This window comes from Chaetomium tenue, assembly GCF_020726465.1.
Source record: "Chaetomium tenue strain MPI-SDFR-AT-0079 chromosome Unknown F5144scaffold_5, whole genome shotgun sequence".
Taxonomy (NCBI): domain Eukaryota; kingdom Fungi; phylum Ascomycota; class Sordariomycetes; order Sordariales; family Chaetomiaceae; genus Chaetomium; species Chaetomium tenue.
This window is the reverse complement of record NW_027117333.1, coordinates 69,175-91,113: the sequence shown is the minus strand read 5'-3', so window position 1 is coordinate 91,113 and position 21,939 is coordinate 69,175. Positions and strand designations below refer to the sequence as shown.

Genomic DNA, 21,939 nt, shown 5'->3' with positions numbered 1-21,939 from the left:
CCACAGCCGAGTGCGAGTGCGATAGGATGGCACACAGCGGCTTTTCACATCAAACCTCTTTATCCGTGCAGCTGTGCGAAAGCCACAACATTCCTGGTGACCCATCAAAGGGGTGGTGGTGGGGCGAGGATGACTTCCGTCGGCTCAATTCCCACCCGATTTCTCAGGGGGTGACGCAAGCATGAAGCCTTCGCCAAGAATTTGGGTCGTCCTCTCGCAAGCCCGTCTGGGCATTCACTAACTGAACTTGTCACGGAGCTGAAATTTAGCTTGTTCTTGAACGTGTTCCTCAATCTCTCGCACCCTTCTCATCTTCGATGACTGGGGCTGGTGGGTTGAGCCTGAGCCCTGGTGGACTAAGCCACCACATGACGTTGACGGAGCGCGGACTGGCACGATGTGAGCTGCCATTGGAGGCACCATCATACCATGAAATAATCATCATTCTCCTTGGGCGACATTCGACCAAGAAGAGACCTGCAGCCCTACTCAAGGCAGGCAAATGAATGGTTGTGGAAGCAAAAGAATACAGCCAAAGTGAGCCAACTAGACCTTCTCGCGCACGCGTTCCCCGTATGTCACGCTGTACCCATCAACCCGTTGTATATATTCACCCTCCTGATTCGCCCCGCCCCCGGCATCGCACCTCACCGAGTGCTCGCCGTCATCGGACCTCCGCAACCGAGGTGTCATGTTCGAATCGTGTGAATCGTTGCGATGACCAAAATAGTATCCTGAGGAGATGCTGGACTTGCTCCGCTTGAATGAGGAGCTGATGGTGCTGATGAAGCTGAGTTTGGCGATGGACCGCAGCACCGGGATGCAGCCCATGATGATGACGAGACACTGCTCAACCCCGGTGCAAAGGTTATATAGGCCGTTGAAGTAGGCCAAATTGCCGTGGCCCACCGCAGGCGCGTTGGTGAGCTGGATAATGACCAACACCACCTTGATCAGGGCAGCGCCCATAGTAATGAGCGACAAAGACATAACCAGGATGAGCCCGATCTTTTGATGTGTGGGCATCCTGAGGTTCCACAAGATGCAGACTGGAAAGAGCACGTAGGTGAGGTCGGTGATGGTGAAAACGACTACAGCCGAGGTCAGCAAGATGTGGTTTAGAGAAAGAGAGAGGGGCACTTGCGCTGAAGAGTGAAGGAGGTGTAGTACTGCACGTAAGGGGTGAACCGGTATTGACCCACGACGTTGACATCCCAGAGCGCCGACGTCGGGGTCACTTGGGCGAACAGAAAAATGGGCGACATGATGCCAAGGATCACCATGATGGTGCTAAACCCGATCAAAAACCATTTGAACCACTGGTGTGTGGTGCCGAAGATTTTAACCAGGAGTATCATGGCAGACAACCTGGCAAAGATCGAAACGCTGTTCGCAATAGGTGACGAAATCCACATCCACCTCCGGGTATGCAAAAGCTCGTCAGGGGTGATGTTGGCTCCTGTCTTTCCCAGGCCGTAGGTACACATGATGTGGAGAATAGACTGATAGACAAGCTGGAGGGCGAGAGCCAACGCCATGACCCAATCCTCAAGGGCAAAGAAACGGGAGCTCGCGCGTCGAACATAGAAGCGCAAGCAAACCGTGAAGAGGGCGAGCATAGTGAAGGTCCATGACACGCCGTAGATCACGGGGCCAATGCCCGGATCGTTGGGATTCGGCTGCGGCGCCGGCACGGTCGACATTGTGGAGATTCTGGGGAATCTGGGGCTTGGACGGATGACGGCGGGGCTGCCACACACCGGAGGTTGAGTTGGACCTTATGTATGGCTCTGCTCAGCATGGGTGAGGCAGTTGTAAGTCTCAAGTTAGCCTTGAGCAATGCGAATTGCCGCTGAAAGGACCTGCGAGGTGTGGTAAACCTCGTCTCCGCATGCTGCCGTGTTGCGGCGCTGTCCGGGAATTTGGCTCGAATTTGCCATCATCTTGGCTTTGAGCCGTCCGTTTGAACTGCAGTAAAAGGTTGCTCTGCCTGGGCCCTCCACCGGCCATGTCAGTGTTCCCCAAGTGTTCCCCAAACGCCCACGGCCACGACGGGAGAGGTGTGGTAACGCTTAATGTTGAAGCGTGCGGCACAGCCCCTCCTCCGGTTGGCGGACATCGAAAACGCCAATCGGGCTTGATAGATTGGATACACAGCATGAATTCCGAGTGACACCGCCCCGGACAGTCCGCAAGCTGGATTGTCTCAACCAACACGGAATTGGATTCAGCCCCCCCTTCCCGGCCTGCATTCAGGGCCAGATGCAACCCCATGCCACGCGAGAGATTTAGCACTCAATCCCAGGAGACATGGTAATCAGATGCAGCACAGTAGAAGGAAGGGAACCGGTGTCCATCGAGGCAGATAAATCAAGGGTCCACAAGGACGAAATACAGCATCATGATTGCCTGCGTTTCAGCTTGAGCTCGTCAGACCAGAAGGTCGAGGCTGTTGCCCTGCCGTGCCGCCCTGGGGAACAAAGATTCTGATGGTTGGTCCACCATTAAAGTAAGGTACGGAGAGCGGTCCACCCACCCACCGATTGATCACTTGGCAGGTCAGTCATGCAAGCTCGTAATATATCGTTCCTCTTGCCAGTTTGAGATAATATGGAAGTAGAATAATACCAAGTAGAAGAACTACCCACGTGCAGCCTCCCATCCATTTGACATTTCGGGCATGTAAGATCAACACGTGAGAGTCCCTTGCCCGTGTTACCTTTCTCCGTTAACTGCGTGGGTACCCCATTTCCCATTGGGTGCGTTCTTTGACACCTACCTACTAATACCTCACCCAGGTCCCTAATTCTTGTCCAGTTGTCTCTTTATTCTTTCCATGGCTTGTCTCAGCGAGAGCCCCCCAGCGCTCTCTTCCCTGCCAGTGCGTACCCTCTCCTGGGACATAAGAGTTTCCCGAACTGACACCGCAACTGGGTCGATGAGTGCGGCCCAACAGTTTAAGCCATCGTCTCTCACTCTCCCGCCTGAACAGCTTGTCGGGTAGGTAAGTCCCAGTGCTGTCTCGATTGTGTACAGCATACCGGATGTCAACTCCAGCAGGACTAGGATCTGGATAGTAGGATTGCTGCGGATTTGGAACCCTCCCATTTGCACATCTGGGAGCTCCAAAGTACCAGCGCGTATCGTGTCGCCTGACGCTGACTCAAGCTGTTCGAGAAGAATCGAAAATATACACCGCCAGTTGCGTGTTAAAAGGATATAGGCCGTTACTAGCGTCGTGACGAGCAATATATCGGGAGCTCTGCGCTGAGGCGTCGTTCTTGTTGAAACATTGCCACCAATGGATATCCCCGTTTGCCCTGGATTCTCGCCGCTACGCTGCAATGCCTCTACCTGTTCCGCCCGGCTAGGTGCTGTTTGAAGTAGGAACGGGTTTGCCAAAACATTCATATCCATCTGCGCAGCCGCCTGGCTGTTTGTGTCTCTAGCAGATGGTTCGTCTTGCTGTGCTAGGCATTGAAGGATTTCACAGAGTTGGGACGTTGCCCCCAGTGCCCTCTCGACGGCCGTTGTGACAGGATGCTGACATTGGCCTTCTGTGAGGGCAGCAGAGTCGTCAGCCAGCCTTGCGCCAAGCTCGAAAGCCTCTCGGTGTGTATTTAGTTTGGGCCGCGTAGTCAGCGGTGCGTCGAAACTGGCAGGTGACGGGAGGACACCGGCAGCAGCCGAGTTTCCCAACTCGGCCATATCGCCAAACATGGACGGCAAACTCCCAGTGTTGCTTCCCCTACGCTCTACCTGCTTGGGGGTATGCGAAGACTCCTGGGTATTGCCGGGAAAGGTGAAATTTGACAGTGAAAATCCGAGCGACGATTGACGGCGGGTCTACTTTGCGTCAGCATTCATGCATGTCGGTAAGAAAGGGGTGTGGGATGAGTAGGGGTGAGTGGGAGTGGCTTTGGTGTGGCGTTTGCACGGATGGTACTCACGGTATTGCCGAGGGCTGGGTCGATTGCCTCCAAGTCACCGGTAAAACCTTCAACCTCGATATAAGCTGCTGATGTCTCTTGTTGTCGGTCGGTGGGTGGGAGCGAAACAGCGGCCGCATGCGGAGTCCTGACCGCGATGGTTCCCAAATCTCCACCAAACGAAGGTCGGGGAGAAGCATACGGTTGCAAGGAGCGTGGCTCCGCCGTCTTGTTTGCAGCAACGCACATGGCACCCGTCCGGAGACAGCGATCACAGCTATTCCCGCGAGGAGAAGCACCACTGCGCTCACATCTGAGGCGGTTATGAGATGAGTAAGGTAGCTCAGGAGGCTCAAGATCAGGGGTTCAGAGCGGGGTCCTTCACCTTAGCTTGTAATTTCGGCAGCGCTCGCAGGCAAACTTTCGAGAATGCCGCGACTTTTCCATACCCCCGTATACTTTTCCTCACCTCAATGGCTTCAAGTTTGACAGCCCAGGACGACATCCGATGATCTTGAATATGGTGGACAGAGATAGAAGATGGAGCCAGTCTTCAATGTTGAGATTACGGCCGGGACTTGGCTAATGTGATGGTCAGTCGTGTTACCGCGTTCACCTTGGGGGCCTTTGGCCGGTTGGAACCTCACTCCCGAGGACACTCTCAGCGAGCGCCCGGCGGCCTGCCGCGCCACAGTCACCGCCCATGCAATGCAATGGTCTCCCTGCATGTTCACGGCCGCAGGGGCCAGTGTCTACCAAGCTCCTTGCGTTAGACGTTGCACCGCTGCGCTTCTCATCCCAGGAATAACATCCTGGAACTATAATGGCAGCCTGTGATAAGGGGAGAGCGTTTGGATGCCACGAACCAGCAGCGGGCGAGTTTGGGGAGTGGTTGCACATGAAATAAGCGGACGGACGTCACACTGGAGCCAGCCGTAAAATGCACGCCGATCGTACGGCACAGGGCTGGTCCACGAAGTGCTGGAGAAGCTCATTCGACCGGCTTCTCACACTGTTCCCAACCCGAAAAGTTGCAGATATTACGGTGGTGTGGGTCGAAGCTGGGCTGGGCCGTTGGACTTGCCTTCAGTTCACAGCGAAGTACTCTTTGCGAATTAGGAGGACCCTAACGAGCGGGGCGGCACGATATTAAGCCCAGGATGGCAATGATGGTAAGAATTGTCGGGTTCCACGTATCATTATTCGATGTTGGCTGCTGCGGACTGACATTCCGTGCGAGGCAAGCTAATCGTAACATTCATTTTCTTGGCTTGCTCATGGCATGCTCACGAATTCTCTCGAATTGTTGCGGCCAACCCCCGCTTGACGCCAAAATGTTTGTCAAGAAAGAGGAACGCACGTTGGTTGCAAAGTGCCATTGCACCAACCTTGGCCTGCAGGCTGCCTTCACCCGGTTTCCGCGCAACCCAAATCTCCTTGGCAGGGTGGGTGAGCCCCCGGAACAGAACTGCCGTATGGTCCTCAGCGTCCAGGTACAAAGAGTCCGCCGCGCCACTTACTAGGACCGGACACTTTATCCGGTCGAGATGGTCACGAAGCGTGTACCGCCGCATCGTCCGGAGGAGATCGGTTGGTGTCGTTGCTCCAAGGAACTTGGCACTTGTCAAGATCTCCCACCGAGTCTGGAAGGACAACTGAGTGCCGAGGCCGATGAAGGTGTCAACAAACCAGTCCGAAATCCAACCCTTGTCCCAAAGGTCAAAGAAACGCTTCGAAACATGTTTCGTCGCGAATTCGTACAGGTCGTACAGCGGATCGACCGCGACACAGGCGCTAAACCGGACGCTCGCAGCCGAACGAAGCGCAAAGTATCCGCCGAGAGAAGCGCCGGCGATGGCAACGCGGTCCCAATCGAGATCCAGCCCCCTGTGCTCTTCCGCGTAGGACATAAGATAGTTCATGGCGGCATCCGTCACGACTTCCCAATCAGGGCGCATCGGGATCCCATGTTCGTGGAGGGTCAGGCCCTGCCCCGGACCTTCAAACGTAAAGACAGCGTAACCCAACTCCGGTCCTGCAGCTGGAAACGTGTAGTAAATCTCCTCCTGAATCGAATCCGCCCCCACGAGGTTGACCACGAGGGGGGTTCCACCGGGAAGTCGGCAAGGCCCCGGAGGGAGATACAGATATCCCGGTAAGGTATCGTCGCCGAAGGGGATTTTCAACTCATGAACCGGCCCGTCGAAAAGTCGAGTAGCTTTCCGAAACAGGCTCGCTGTCTTCTGTAATCTCGACACGATGTGAGGGTTGGATGCACCGGACCCGTCGCTTGTCAACATATACGCGCTGGCACGTGTGTAGTTGGAAGCTCGTAGGTAGGCCATTCGTGCGGCCGCCCTTTGTCCATGGGCCTCGGCTTCCCGTGCGATCTCTTCGGTATGACGTGCCTGTTCCAACCATGCGGCCCCCCAACTTTCGGCGTTGTTCTGCTGGATTTGCCCAACCGCGTCGAGGAACTCGGCGACCTCGGCACCTCCATACCTCGCCGTTCCAAGGAGGCGGATTGCTTCGAAATCGAAAAAGCTGTTTCGAAAAAAGTGATGCATGGTTATTAACTTGTTCACGAGCCAAGGAGAGAGAGAATCAAGCAAACGATGCGCGCGATGGATGACCATGGTGGGGCCTCCAGAAACAGCCGGTGTCTTCATTCTATCTCAACAGAGCAGGCCGATTGGTTGCTCTTCCGATGTCAACTCCGATTAGGCTGGCAGTGAGCAGAGGATTTCCTGCATCCCTAGGTATAGTAAACATTAACGAAAGTCGCTCTGTGGGATGGTATCGTTAGGGGCACGGCCTTCGTCTTATTCAATTTCTGGGCTGCGTGGTCCACACCCCATACAGTTGTTGTATCGGCGGCGTTACTCCTCTCTATCACCAACCCAATTTCGTAGTAGACCCCATTGCAAACATGTCACTCGATGATACGGATCCTCGGGATCGAGCTCTCGAGCCTATCGCCATCATCGGCAGTGCTTGCAAGTTCCCAGGCGGAGTTTCCTCCTCATCGGAGTTATGGGATCTGCTGCGCCAGCCTCGAGATGTTCTGAGCGAGATCCCGCAAAGCCGCTTCAATGCCAGCAAATTTTACCATCCTGATATGAACCACAGCGGGACGATAAACGGTAAGAGGCTTCTAAAATACAATATGAAAGATCCAAGCCCGTATGCGTATGATATTGACTCATTCACAGTCCGCCATTCATATTTTCTCACACAGGATCCTCACAGCTTCGACGCACCATTCTTTGGCATTAAACCCCTGGAGGCCGATGCCGTCGACCCACAACAGCGTCTCTTGCTCGAAACAACGTACAACGCCCTCGAGGACGCCGGCATCCCGCTACCCAAGATAAAAGGCTCACGGACCGGTGTGTTCATTGGGCTCATGACCGAGGATTATTCCAATATCATTGGGAGGGACCTTCAAAACGTCCCGCAATACTTTGCCTCGGGCACCGCGAGAAGCATCATCTCCAACCGGGTTTCCTTCGTCTTCGACCTGCACGGGCCGTCCATGACCATCGATACTGCTTGTTCGTCAAGTCTCGTGGCCTTGCATTTAGCAGTCCAAAGCTTGAGAAGCGGTGAGTCGGACTGCGCCCTTGTTGGCGGGTCCAACCTGTTGTTGAGTCCCGAGCAGTACATTGCGGGGACAAAACTCAAGCTCTTTAGCCCAAGTGGCCGAAGCCGCATGTGGGATAAAGATGCGGATGGTTACGGGCGTGGAGAGGGGGTGGCAGTCCTTGTCCTCAAAAGGTTATCCCGGGCCGTAAGTGATGGTGATTTCATCGAATGCCTTGTCAGGGAGACTGGCGTCAACCAGGATGGGAAAACAAAAGGCATAACCATGCCAAGCGCGGAGGCTCAGATCGAACTTATCAAGACAACATATGCAAGATCCGGCCTCGATCTTTCACGGTCCTCTGAACGGCCACAGTATTTTGAAGCTCACGGGACTGGTTTGTGGCACCCATTCCTTTGCTGGGGATCATATTCAACGCTGACGGGCTACTGTTGCACAGGGACACCTGCTGGGGACCCAATCGAAGCCGAGGCCATCAACAAAGCCGTTTTCGGTCAAGCCAGTCACCAGCACAGCGGATCACAACCGCTCTACGTGGGCTCCATCAAAACAGTACTCGGCCACGCAGAAAGTGCTGCTGGTGTTGCTGGGGTTATGAAGGCGTCTCTTGCGTTGCAACATGGAGTTCTACCTCCCAACATGCTGCTAAACGAACTCAGCCCAACAGTCAGGCCCTTCTACAGCAACTTGCAGATCCTTCAGGCGGCCCAAACCTGGCCGCCGGTATCAAGCGGACCACGGAGGGCTAGCGTAAATAGTTTTGGTTTTGGGGGAACAAATTCCCATGCCATTCTGGAGCAATTCATCCCCGTTCACACATCGGTACGGAGCTCACAGGCTGAGATCACTCTGATGTCACCATTCAACTTTTCTGCCGCGTCCGAGAAGTCCCTCCGGGCCCACCTTATTGCCTATGCCGATTTCGTCAGGGACAACTCTTCAGTAATACTGCGAGACTTGTCATGGACTTTGAATGTTCGAAGGTCAACGCTGTTAACGAGGGCCTCCTTCGCAGCATTAACAACAGACGAACTCGAGAAGAAGTTGAGAAAAGCAGCAGCTCTGGAGACACCGTTCAACTCCCACACTCACCCACGAGTTTCCGGTTCCATTCTGGCCATTTTTACCGGGCAGGGAGCACAATGGGCGACAATGGGGATGCAGATTTACAAAGGTTCAGTACTTGTTCAAAACTGCTTCCAAAAGCTTCAAGCATCCCTAGACTCGCTACCTCCCCACCACGCCCCCAGCTGGAGGTTATGCGAGGAGTTGTTCAAAGATCGCGAAAGTTCTCGTTTGGGGGATGCTGCCATCTCACAACCACTTTGCACTGCTGTGCAAGTGGCACTCGTCGACTTGCTCATGGCTGCCAAGGTCAAATTCACAGCAGTCGTTGGGCACTCGTCGGGGGAGATTGCCGCAGCTTATGCGGCTGGGTATCTCACGGCCGAGTCTGCGATCCGAATCGCTTATTACCGAGGGTTTTTCCTTGACATGAATAGTGTTTCAGGCCAAATGTTGGCGGTTGGCACTTCCCACCGGGACGCCCAAGAGCTTTGCGAGCTGCCTTCGTTGCACGGCAAAATCACTATAGCAGCTTACAACTCCACCTCGAGTGTCACTCTTTCTGGAGATTCGGATGCCGTTCAGGACGCCAAGGAGATTCTGGAAGACGAACAAAAGTTTGCTCGGGTCCTTCAAGTCAACCAAGCCTATCACTCGCCCCGCATGAAACAATTTGCTGGTCCATACACAAAAGCGCTCGAAGCGGCCCAGATATCCGTCCAAAAGCCCCCAAGAAATCGCCCGGTTTGGATTTCGACCGTGATAAAAGAACCGGCTGACAGGATCGGTTTGGACTCTCTGGCTCACAGCTACTGGGCCGATAACATGGTCAAACCGGTGCGCTTCTTACAGGCTACTGAGTATGCAACGGGTCTCTATGGTCCCTTTGATGCCGTTGTAGAGGTTGGACCACACCCAGCTCTACAGCGTCCGACAACCGAGACCCTACGAGAAATCGCGGGGCACGACGTCCCATACATCTCGACCCTGGTTCGTAATCAGCACGATGCCCTGGCTCTTGCGGAATGTCTGGGATCACTCTGGAAAATCATCGGTGATTCCGCCGTCGATTTCGCCGCGTTCGAATCATCTGTCCACGGTACATTCGCGGCACAGCCGAAGGTCCTCAAGAGCCTTCCACCATACGCGTGGGACCATGATCGCCAATATTGGCATGAGACGCGGTATACGAAGGCTTTCCTAAAGAGCGGGGATGTGCCGCATCCCTTGCTCGGGACCATATGCCCTGATGGGACTATGCAGGAGATCAAGTTTAGGAACTACTTGAGCCCTCGACAACAACCGTGGCTCTCACATCATAGAATCCAAGGCCAGGTCGTTTTCCCGGCCGCCGCTTACATTTCCTCTGTGCTGGAGGCCATTGCCCAACTTTACCCCGAGGAAAATGAACTGGTTGAACTTGCCGATATTCACATCGGCAAAGCCATGATGTTCCCTGACAATGAAACGTCAATCGAGACGGCATTGTCTCTCAAAATACTTGGGGATGATCCCGAACGGCTGGATGCAGAGTTTATCTTCCGCTCTGAGGCTGTTGAAAAAAGGTCGAACCAGATGGTGGAAAACGCGAGAGGCAGGATTCGGGTGATCCGACATGGGCCAGTGAAGTCTCTTCCGGTCCCCAATCCGGACCAACACATAGGCGAGTTTGTGGCCGTCAACCCGGAGAGATTCTACGACTGGGCAAGCGAGAAAGGCTACGGTTACGAAGGAGCCTTCCGAAGCATGAAGGGTACCCGCAGAAAGTTGAACCAGGCGGTTGGTTCTATCGCATTTCCGCCCGATGCCAGAAAGGATGGATTTGCAATAGCTCATCCTGGTGTTTTAGACTGTGCTTTGCAGGCTGTTCTACTTGCGTACAGCTACCCAGGTGATGGGAGACTTCGCTCGGTATATCTACCTATCAAAATCGACTTGATAAGGGTAACGATGGCCGGCTGGCAGGCAGACTCTCATCAGTCCGACCCTTCCTTCCCCTTTGCTGCATCCGCCGACTCTCGCCACGGCGGGGAGTTTGTTGGAGACGTTGATATTCAGGCATCCTATGGCAATGGTATCATTTTCCAACTTCAGGGTCTTCACGGTGTAGCATTGGATCCCCCATCGCTGGACAACGATGTGAATCTCTTTATTGAAACATCCTGGGGCCCAGAAACACTTCAAGGTTTACAGACTCATTGGAGCGGCGCTGTCTGCCAAAGCTACCGAGATTTGGCTCTGTTGTTGGAAAGAGTTGCCTACTTCTATCTTCGAAAGTTAGCAGCACTCTTTCCAGCCGAAAGCAGAAACGGGTTGCCATGGAATCACCTCCGTCTTCTGGACTACGCGGACTACTGCTTGGAAAGTGTCAATGGTGGCAAACACCCGTGGGTTAGACGGGAGTGGAACGGGGATACAGAAGATGGTATTTCTCTCCTCGCACAGAAGTGAGACAACATGAACTACCTGCCCCGCAAGCTAATTTACTTATCAAATGTTATGTTAGGCATACGACCAACACGGACTTAGAGATTCTTCGGGTTGTCGGTGAAGGTTTACCCAAGGCCCTTCGTGGAGAATTGAACCTTCTCGAAACCATCACAAACAACGGTCTCCTGCGAAAGTACTACCAAGATGCCTTGGGTATGAGGGAATATCTCGTGGAGATAAGTCGTGTGATGCACCATATATCTCACAGATTTGCTAACCTCAACATTTTGGAAATTGGTAGGTTTAGTTCCCCCCTGGGCTTGTACAGAGCCTTCGCGCTGACACACGCGATTAGGTGCTGGTACTGGAGCTGCCACAACCTCGGTCCTCTCGGCTGTTGGGCACGCTATTGAGTCGTATACATTCACCGACATTTCCAGCGGCTTTTTCCCTGAAGCTCGGGCACAATTTGCCTCCCATCAAACGAAAATGATGTTCAGGACCCTCGACATCGAGAAGCCGGTTTCAGACCAAGGATTTACCGAAATGGCCTATGACGTGGTGGTAGCATCGCTGGTGCTGCATGCCACGCGTAACCTTCTGACCACCATGTCCAATGTCAGAAGGCTCCTCCGACCTGGCGGCTACCTCATCATACTAGAGGTGACAGACAATACTCCATTGAGATTGGGGCTCATATTTGGAGGCATGCCCGGTTGGTGGCTTGGAGACGAGGATGATCGGAAACTCTCCCCATGCGTCCCCATCCCAGCCTGGGGAGATCTTATGCGCAAGTCAGGCTTTTCCAGCATCCGCACCATCGCTTCCCACAGCAAAGATCTTCCAGTTCCTCTCTCGTTAATGATCACACAAGCTGTGGACGACCGAGTAGTGCTTCTCATCGAACCCCTGAGTCCGACGCTCAAATCAGATGGATTTGGTTCCGTCATCATAGTTGGAGAGCATACAACATCGAGGGCACTGGCCGAGACCGCCGGCAAGCATTACAACACCGTCGATCTGATACCGTCACTCCATGAAATAGGAACCGCAAACGTTCCCCTATCATCTACCGTAGTCTGTATGGTCGATCTAGGAGCAGTGTCGATATTCCGGGACTTCAAAGGTTGTGATTTATCGGCCCTGCAAACCATCTTCAGCCGCAGCAAAATAGCCATCTGGGTGACAGCCGGCGCTCAAGAGACCAACCCCAACAAAGCGATGTTCGTCGGCCTCCAAAGGACACTCGCGCTTGAACTACCCCATGTCAGGATGCAGGTTATTAACTTCGAACGAGAAGCGGATATCGACAGCCAGGTAATCGCAACCAAGCTTTTACAGCTTGAAGCATACGGCCTTTGGGAAAGCATGAATCTTCCGGCTGACTTTCTCTGGCATATTGAACCGGAGTTGACAGTACGAGATGGTCAAGTTATGGTACCGCGGATGCGGCTTGCAAAGGCTCGGAATGCAAGGTACAACTCTGTGCGGCGGCAACTGACCAAAGCGGCGCCGGCCAAAAGCACACTCGGTATCGTGAGTAGGGACAAGGAATTTCACGTCGAAGAAGTGAAGACGATGGCCTCCGCGTTCGGGGGGCAAATTCTGCTTACTCATTCGGCCATGAAACCTGTGTGGACGGCAGGCTCGGCCTTCTTCCTCTCAGTTGGGCTCTCGGAAACAGGGCAGCGAGTGTTGGCATTGTCGAATTCGCTGAAATCAACTATCTCGGTGCCGTCGGCGTGGACAATGCCGGCTCCGAACGACATGGATCAGGCGCTCGTTTGTCTGCTTGCCTTACATACACAACTCAATGCCCGATCCATCCTCGACAGGGCAATTGACGGCAAGGGAATTCTCATCGTTAGCCCGCCTCGGTACCTTGGGGATGTCTTAGCAACGATCGCTGCTACGCGAGGTATTGACTTGGGTCTCATCACCACTGACCGGGCGATTGGGAATATTGGGAGCCCTTGGGTGTTTATCCATCCATTCGACACAAAAAGGTCGATGAAACGTGTACTTCCACCGACCATTGGAATATTTTTGGACATGGGCGAGAACACGGAGCTTGGTGCTACAATCTGGGCATGTTTGCCGACGGATTGCCAACAAATACCCCTTCCCGGGCTGACTGAAGCCTTCGCCCGGTCCGACATCTCACCACACCTCATCCGACAAGTTGCGGACAACCTTGGCTCCGCATGGATGGGATACCAGGCAATGAAGCTGCCGACATGGACGTCCTCCGATGCCTTCAACATAACTCTTCAGGATATCACAGCACATCGCATGCCGACCAACAGAGTGCCTATCGTGTCCTGGCAGTCCGATGCCCCTCCACAAATCCAAGTACAGCCAAGTAGCAAGTCGGTCGCCTTCCGTCCCGACAAATCCTATTGGCTTGTGGGTCTCAAAAGCAGCCTGGGAAAGTCACTTTGCAAGTGGATGGCGGAACACGGCGCCAGGCATATTGCTATCTCCAGCCGGACCCCTGTCATTGAAGGGGGTTGGGTGAAGTCCATGGCCACCTTGGGATGCAATGTGAGATTGTTTGATGGGTGAGTAACGCCGCACGTTACAGGGGCTCAGATCCGTGATCAAACTGACATGGATACAGAGACATCACAGACAGTCGGTCCGTCCAGAACGTGTACCGGAGAATAACCGGATCGATGCCGCCTATCGCCGGCGTCGTCCAAGGGGCCATGGTGTTGCGAGATGCGATTTTCCCAGAGCTCACGATCAACCACTGGCAAGAAGTCACGAAACCAAAAGTTGAGGGAAGTATTCATCTTGATCAGATCTTCGACGACCCTTCCTTGGACTTTTTTGTATTCCTCTCTTCAGTCGCTTACTTGGCCGGAAATGCCGGGCAGGGCGCCTACTCCGCGGCCAACGCCTTCATGACCAGCCTAGCCGCGCAGAGGCGGAGGCGGGGCCTTGCTGCTTCAGTGATCCATCTGGGCGCCGTGGTCGGCGTTGGGTACATAACCCGTGAGCTGACCCCCGAAAAACAGCGGGCATTATATCAGGCCGGGTACTCCTTCCTATCAGAGCCGGATTTCCACGAGATCTTTGCGGAAGGGGTTCTTGCAAGTCCGCCAGATTCCGGCGATGCATTCGAAATCTCAACCGGGTTGAGGCTCGAGAACACTGTTAAAGACTCCCCGGCAAAGTGGGCGAGAAATCCAATGTTTCATCATCTGGTAACAGGGTCGGACAAACATGCTGTGTTTGGTACGGATCGATCAAGTGTGTCAGTGAAATCTCGCCTATCGACAGCCACCACGGGCGAGCAACAATTCGAAATCCTGAAAAGTAAGTCCCTAGAAATCTCCTGACAGTCCATTATCTGACAAGCAACAGACGGTATCATCAACAAGCTGCAAACTATCCTAGGTTTCGACGAAGAAAAGTTGATTCTAGAATTAAGTCCTGACGAACTTGGCATCGATTCACTCGTCGCCCTCGATATCCAGTCCTGGTTCCGCACAGAACTCGACGTGGAGATCCCCATATTGAAACTGCTCAATGCCCCTTCCGTTCGGGAAATCATTTTGGTTGCCCAAAACCTATCATTGGAAACCTCAACGACCCTTATCACAGAACCTTCAGCCATGGACCAAGAACTAAGCGAGCTATCATCTCCCAGCGGCCCACCCACCTCCGTCCCAAGTAGCAACACCGCAACAACTCCCCCTTCCCCTACGATGACGCCCAAAACGGATAATCAAAACCGGGAGTTTCAAGACGCCCCAGAACCTTTTGATACAAGCTTGGAAGGCAAAGGCTCTCAACTCGAGAACGGGAGGGTCATGTTCGAACGAACGGTTCCGCTCTCCTTTGCGCAGTCGAGATTTTGGTTTCTTCAATCCTTCGCTGAAGATCCCAGCACATTCAACATCACATCGGTGGTTCAACTTCAGGGTCGCATCGATATCGAAAGGTTGACGAATGCTGTTCAAATTGTCGGACAACGACACGAAGCTCTCCGCACCGCGTTCTACACCGACAAAGTCACTAAGGATCATATGCAGGGGATTCTTCCAACAATGGTTCCCCATCTAGAGACTGCGGCCATTCAGACAGAGCGCCAGCTCGAGGAAATAGTGCAGGAATTTGAGAGACATGTGTACGATGTGTCAAAGGGAGAAACGCTCCGCATAGCGCTGCTTTCCTTTTCGGAAACAGCTCACCGACTCATCTTCGGCTACCATCACATCATATTAGATGGCATTGGATTCCAAATCTTCTTTTCGGACCTAGAAAAAGCATTTAGCGGTGCCCTGAACACAGCTTCATCGGATGTTCTCCAATACCCGGACTATTCACTCAGGCAGATACAACAGTACCGTAACGGATCATGGTCCCAGGAAATCGACTATTGGAAGCAGCAGTTTGCAACCATCCCCGAACCTCTACCCCCACTATTTGTCTCCCACAGACACACTCGTCTTTTCACGCCCTCCTTTCGGACATACTCGGTCAGAACTCGGCTGGACGAAGTTTTGCAGTCGCAGATCCTCCAAATCTGTCGGCATTTTAAGGTCAAACCGTTCCACTTCTTCGCCGCCGTCTTTGCTGTGCTGCTCGCTCGTTATACAAACACCTTCGCAAAGGACCTTTGTATCGGCGTGGCGGATGGTAATCGGAAGGATCTCGATACCACGCGCAGCCTCGGCCTCTTTCTCAACCTCCTCCCCCTACGGTTCCGGCAAACACCAGATGTCAGCTTCGCAAAAGCGTTGCTAAATGCCCGAAAGACTATTGAGAACGCCTACACAAATTCTCGTGTTCCTTTTGATGTGCTCCTTGGCGAGCTGGACATCCCGCGGTCCGTTACCCACACGCCATTGTTCCAGACGTTTTTGAACTACCGCCAGAATATCCAAGAGACGACCACGTTCTGCGGATGTGAAGTTCAGGGCGAATTAGTATCGGGCGGCCGGAATGCCTACGATGTTAGCTTGGACATCGTGGACAGTAATGATCGGGGGAGTCTCATCACTGTTGCCGTCAATGCGGATTTATACGACAGTGATGGTGCCGCAGCGGTGCAGAACAGTTACCTCAACCTCCTTCAAGCCTTCGCCCATAACCCTGCAGCTAGGATCTGCTGGCCGCCTCTTCATACCGAGAAGGACGTCAAGTTAGGAATCTCACAAGGACATGGCCCTGAGGTTGATTCTCGATGGCCACCAACAGTTGTGGACCGCATTGACGATATGATAAAAGCGCACACCAACAAAGTGGCGTTGACTGATGGCGCCGGAGAAAGCCTCACATATGCAGACATGGTTCGTAAGGTCCACAGTATTGCCAGTGAGTTGGCAGCCCGAGGAGTACAAAAGGGGTCTCGTGTGGGCATTTTCCAGGTACCTGGCACGGCATGGGTGTGCTCCTTGCTTGCCGTTCTCCGCACGGGAGCGGCTTGCGTGCCCTTGGACCTCAACGTTGGCATTGGCCGGCTGTCCTTATTACTTCAAGACTGCATCCCTCAGGTTGTCCTCGTCGATGGATCGACCTTCGGACAGAGCGGACTTGTGTGGAATTCAAAGGCACTGATCTTGGAAGTGTCAACCCTTTCCAACTTACAACATCCTAACGACACCCTTGTGCCAAACCAAGCCAAGGCACACGACGAAGCCATCATCACATATACCAGCGGTTCCACAGGCCTTCCCAAGGGTGTGGTTATTCGGCACCATTCTTACCAAAACTTCTTCGAGTTTACGCTCCCTAGATGGGGAGTCACCGAAGGCGAGCTAACCGTTCTCCAACAATCGGCCTACTCCTTCGACATTTCCATTCTTCAAATCTTCGCCAGTCTTTGCTACGGCGGGACCCTCGTCATCCCGGACGTTACCAAACGGCGGGACCCCACAGCTCTGTGCGACCTTGTTGCCTCGCAAGGTGTTACCATGACATTCGCAACACCGACCGAGTACCTTTCTTGGGCTAAACATGGCACTGAGCAACTACGTGACTCACAATGGCGGTGCGCCATGACTGGGGGCGAACCCCTGACCAATTCGCTTCTAGGAGTATTCAAGTCTCTAGCCAAGGCGGACCTCCAGCTGATAAACTGTTATGGACCAACAGAGGCTTCCATCGGATGCGCAGATAGGGTGGTAGACTTCCACAAAAGCCTCGATTCCAATCTGGAGATGTCGGTCCTGCCCAATTATAGGTTGGTTGTCGTTGACGATGATTTTCAGCCAGTCCCTGCTGGCGTTCCTGGGCAAATTCTCATCGGCGGCGCTGGAGTAGCAGCGGGTTACCTGAATCAGGCAGAGGAGGGCGTCAAAGCATTTGTTGTTAACCAATGGACCACGGAGTTCCAAAAGTCTCGACACTGGGTTACACTTCACCCCTCCGGAGATCGTGGGCGACTGAGCCCCAACGGCGGGTTACTCCTACATGGCAGGATCGGCGGCAGCACTCAAACCAAACTCCGAGGGGTTAGGATTGATCTGGTCGACATTGAAAACACCATAATAGAGGCCATGTCACCTCATGTGGCTCAGTCGGTGGTATCTCGGAGAGAGGATTCAGAAACAGGGGTAGAGTTTCTTGTGGCCTTCGTGGTGTTGTCTGGCGATGACGCTGGTCCCGCCCCTGATGATTACTTGGCCAATCTCCCAGACGAGCTACCTCTTCCACTCTACATGCGCCCCGCCATGACTCTCGTCATCGACCAACTCCCAACCATGATCTCAGGCAAGATTGACCGAGCAGCGGTGGACTTGATCCTCATCAAGGCATCGTCGGCCTATAACCAGACAGGGGAGGCTAACAGCCTCAACAAAACGGAGCAGGTTCTGTTGGGCTTGTGGAGAGAAGTCATACCAAACGAGGTTACACGGCACCGAAGAATTCACAGTGACTCCGACTTTTTTCAGGCGGGAGGCAACTCCCTCGCGGTGGTGGACTTACAAAAGTTGATTAATGAGCGCCTCCATATCACAGTGCCCATTTATCGTCTGTTTGAATCAGCGACGCTTGGTCAAATGGCCATGCTTCTCGACCGTCAATCAGGAGCCTCGCGCGAATCGCAAGATCAACCCATCGACTGGGGTCATGAGACCCAGCTCTCAGCGGACGTCGTCGAATTGGCAGTAGGGAGGCCCGTTGGTCATGCTACCGGGAACTTGACGTCTCCCAGCACAGTTGTTCTCACAGGATCAACTGGCTTTTTAGGCCAAGAACTCCTCCGTCAACTTATTGCGGACATGCGAATTACGCGAATACATTGCATCGCTGTGAGACATACCAAGGAACGGTTACCAAGCCTTTTCACAAACACCAAAGTTTCGTTGCACTTTGGAGATCTCGGGGACCGTCAGCTAGGACTTCGCGAAGATTCGACCCGGGAGATCTTCTCTACCGCGAACGTTGTCCTGCATGTTGGAGCAGACGTGTCATTCCTCAAGTCATATCCCAGTCTTCGGTTAATCAACGTGGCTTCAACAAAGGAACTCGTCCGTTTTTGTGTCCCTCGGAATATTCCACTCCACTTCGTTTCATCAGCTACAGTTGGGCGGCTGGTCGGACAGAGCATCTTTAGGCCGGGTTCGGTCCGGCAATATCCTCCGTCACAGGAAGCGGACGGCTACACGGCCTCAAAATGGGTATCCGAAGTCTACCTCGAGAATGCGAGCAATGACTTTGGCCTCCCCGTCTGGATACATCGCCCCAGCAGTATCACGGGATCAGGCACTTCCAAAACCGATCTCATGAGCAACCTCCTTCAATATGCCCGGCAGACCAATGCACTGCCCGACTTGGGTGCGAAGGGGGGTTACTTTGACTTCGTCTCGGTCGAAACTACAGCTCAGATGATCATTGAGGAAATGTGCAGAAGCATTGGAAAGCAGGAATCCAAAGTTCAGTATCTTCACGAATCGGGAGAGATTGAAATTGCGACAGATGACGCTGAGTCAATTCTGGGACGGCGAAACGGAGAACCATTCAGGGTTGTGTCAATCTCTGAATGGATACAACTCGCAACAGCCGCGGGCATGGATCCCTTATTGGCTTTGTATCTCGAACGCTCCACAACGGGAGGGGGTGTCCTATTCCCGCGATTGCTGGGGGCAGCTTAGGTAGCTATATTGTGGTTAGTTAACATTATTATTCATACTCCGCTATGCCCTAGGGCGTGCCGGACCCTCTGCTATTTAGTGTACAGGAAAACCGTGCCCTCCCGGGCCGGGTGAAAAACCCCTACCAACAATCAAGGAACGATGCGTTCTGGTGAGTCAACGTATACAAAGAGAGGAGGCCTCCTGGCCTCCGAACGGGGGCGCTTCAGGCCGCCGTTTCCAGCTCGAGCCTCCTGGCCAAGCTGTACATCGGCAGCCTCCCCGAGTCCATCAGCCAGTCGAGGATCCTCCTCGCAAGCCGTACAGTCGTGGGATTGATACCGTGTAGAACTGAGTAAAAGTCCCCTCGTGTCCGAATTCCAGTTCTCTCCCATCTTCGAGTCAACGGTGGGGCTAAACACCACACTACCAGGTGTTCGGCAGTCTCTCGTCCCTCGCCACACTCGCAGGCAGGCGTCAGAACCTCCGGGACTTCCCGTGTAAACAAGTAGTCCCGTAAGCCTATTGCTCCCGTCCGGATTTGAATGAGCAGTGAGCTTTTCGCCTTGCTGAGACCGTCATGCCTCCTTAGGGTTTCGTTCCGGAATAGCGTCTCCCGCTGATGGTCAAAGTCGTCCGCCGGCCTGGTGATTGCTCTGCCGTCCCGTTCCTTTGACCACCTCGCTCTCCAGGCCTCTTCTACTGCCTTGTCCGTGTCTATGGTTCCCCCCGTCCAGCGCATAATCGTGCCCGCGGCTCTCTCTACCGCCGTGGGCCCTTGAGGTCTCAAGGTTCGCGGTCGGCCCCTGTTGCCCCTCCTCGAGCTGAGTCTCTGCTGTATCTTGCGGCAGGCGGTAAGGATAACGCTCCCCGCCGTCTTTTTGCCGCCTTGGCCGTCGTCCAGATCGGGTTGTTGGAGTCGGTTTTTGTGACGAACCTACTCCAGGATCCTATCCTGTTAGGGTTCAGCTTCGGTGAAGGTAATCTCTGCAAAGGATGCTTAGGTTCGGTGCAGCCAAAGGGTGCACAACAATAGACTTGTCTCAACAGTAGGCTTGCGAGCTTGTAGCGAACTGTAGTTGTGATTGCTAACTGGAGAACTCCCAGAGCTCTCCAGAACGAGTGACTATATACTAGCTATCTAAGGGTGCTCAAAGTGCTCAGGGCCTCAGCTCTGAGCATCCTGAGCACAAGGTGCTCAGGGTGCTCACAGTTCCCTTAACGAGCAGAATGAGCACCTGCTCATTCCCTTGGCACGGCCCTTTATGAGCAACGGGACTGTTCCTTCATTGGCTGTGCGTTCGTACGCAATGATTGGACCGGGGTACTGCCAGCGTACCCCGCCGGCCGGCTGCATGCGGCCATAACCGTGACAGTTTTCGAAATCTGCAAGCCGTTTGTTTAGGTATAAGTCCAACGGTGGTACCCACGTCTCTGTCTCGAGGTTACGGATGGGGGTAGACTTAAAGGCTCCCGCCACAATCCTCAGGCTCTTGTTCTGGGTCTTCCCGAGGGCCTTGGTGATGCCTTTCTTCACCGGTTCGCCTCCCACATCCGTGGGAATGTGGAACGACGATGCGCCATAGGCCAGCGCTGACCGGATGCACTTTGTGTACACTTCTCGCGCTTTGGCTAGACCCAGTCCCCACGTCGATGCCGCTAGCCTCGACAGGGCATAGCTCTGGGTCCTCAGCTTCTTCTCCACCGCCGCAAGGTGGGCTTTCCAGTTGAGCTTCCGGTCCAGCCAGACTCCCAGGAACCTGGCAGACTCCTTCGGTCTGACGGGGCTGGTGCCTCCCCCTGGGTTAGTGAGTTCCAGCTGGTTTGTCCACTGCCGTCGTCCCTTGTTGAAATGGATCAGTTCGCTCTTTTCCGGGGCGAACTTCATCCCCCGACTGTCCGCCCATCGCATGCATGTTTCCCACGCCGCCTCCAGTTGCCGGACATTGGCCTCGGGGTTTCGACCAAACACCAGGAGGTTGGTGTCATCCGCAAACCCCGTTATAGCCAAGTGAGGGTGCTCGTCTTTTAGCTGCTTGTATAATGAGGAAATATAGAGGATGAAGAGAACAGGGGAAAGGGGTGAGCCTTGGGGGACCCCTGCCCGAATTGCCGTCGGTGCCGCCGTCTTGCCGTCGAAAAGAAGGGTGGCCTCTCGACCCGTCAACCAGTCTCTCGTCCAGAGGACCAGCCACCTCGGGTAGCCCATTTCTCGCAAAGTTGCTAGCAGTCGGGTATGGTTGACCGTGTCAAAGGCTCCTGAGATGTCCAGTTGCAATAGGGACGCCGCACCCTTCTGTCTCCACGCCTCCTGGACCTGGGCTACTACTAGCCGGACAGCCAGCTCTGTGGAGCGGTGTGCTCTGTTCCCCATTTGTTCATCTGGTAAGAGGCCGTTGACTTCTGCAGTTTGAGTGACCTTCCTGGCGACCACTGACTCTATTACCTTCCCTAGGGTTGGCAGCAGAGCAATGGGCCTGTATCCCCCCGGGGTCTGATACACCGGCGGAGCCTTTCCTGGTTTCGGTAGTACTACAGTCTTCGCCCTCTTGAAACGGTTCGGGAACCATCCTAGCTCCAGACACCTTGTCGCCAGAAGGGCCAGCACTTCAGCTAACGGTGCTCCGCACGCCTTCAGAAGGCCCATCGGGAGCAAATCCTCGCCTGGCGCCTTCCAGGGGCTTGCTCTTCCTATCGCTTCCGTAATCTCGGTCGGCGTCACTGCTTGTACAACGTCGAAGCCCGGGTTCCAGCTGCCCAAAAAGGTTTGATCTTCCACATCCGTTAGGTTGGCCGGTGGATCCGGGAAGAACCTCTCGGCCAG

General features: G+C 54.0%; 3 protein-coding genes across 3 annotated transcripts; 1 reads left to right on the top strand and 2 right to left on the bottom strand.

The window, feature by feature from the left end:
• Positions 1–365: 365 nt before the first annotated feature.
• F5144DRAFT_270114 (uncharacterized protein) lies at positions 366–2,045 on the bottom strand. The gene is made up of 2 exons (XM_066783596.1): positions 1,145–2,045; positions 366–1,091 (listed from the first exon to the last, which is right to left on the bottom strand). Exons 1-2 carry the CDS (start codon positions 1,701–1,703, stop codon positions 547–549), a joined length of 1,104 nt encoding a protein of 367 aa, XP_066640718.1. The 5' UTR covers positions 1,704–2,045; the 3' UTR covers positions 366–546.
• A 757-nt stretch (positions 2,046–2,802) lies between these two features.
• On the bottom strand, positions 2,803–5,851 carry F5144DRAFT_593582 (uncharacterized protein; the record flags this gene model as incomplete). Its single annotated transcript, XM_066790473.1, has 4 exons — positions 2,803–3,846; positions 3,951–4,206; positions 4,686–4,721; positions 5,220–5,851. 4 exons carry the CDS (start codon positions 5,849–5,851, stop codon positions 2,803–2,805), a joined length of 1,968 nt encoding a protein of 655 aa, XP_066640717.1.
• Positions 5,852–6,858: 1,007 nt separating this feature from the next.
• F5144DRAFT_494218 (uncharacterized protein) lies at positions 6,859–19,136 on the top strand (the record flags this gene model as incomplete). The annotated part of the gene is made up of 10 exons (XM_066786023.1): positions 6,859–7,072; positions 7,142–7,909; positions 7,973–8,283; positions 8,377–10,985; positions 11,105–11,325; positions 11,384–12,564; positions 12,805–13,178; positions 13,452–13,589; positions 13,664–14,268; positions 14,392–19,136. 10 exons carry the CDS (start codon positions 6,859–6,861, stop codon positions 19,134–19,136), a joined length of 11,166 nt encoding a protein of 3,721 aa, XP_066640716.1.
• Positions 19,137–21,939: the final 2,803 nt, after the last annotated feature.

Excerpts from the sequence above, each read along its gene's own strand:
- F5144DRAFT_270114 (XM_066783596.1), bottom strand. The coding sequence starts at position 1,703 with ATGTCGACCGTGCCGGCGCCGCAGCCGAATCCCAACGATCCGGGCATT. Across the intron at positions 1,092-1,144 it reads CACCTCCTTCACTCTTCAGC|TCGTTTTCACCATCACCGAC; the intron begins GCAAGTGCCCCT and ends CCTCGGCTGTAG.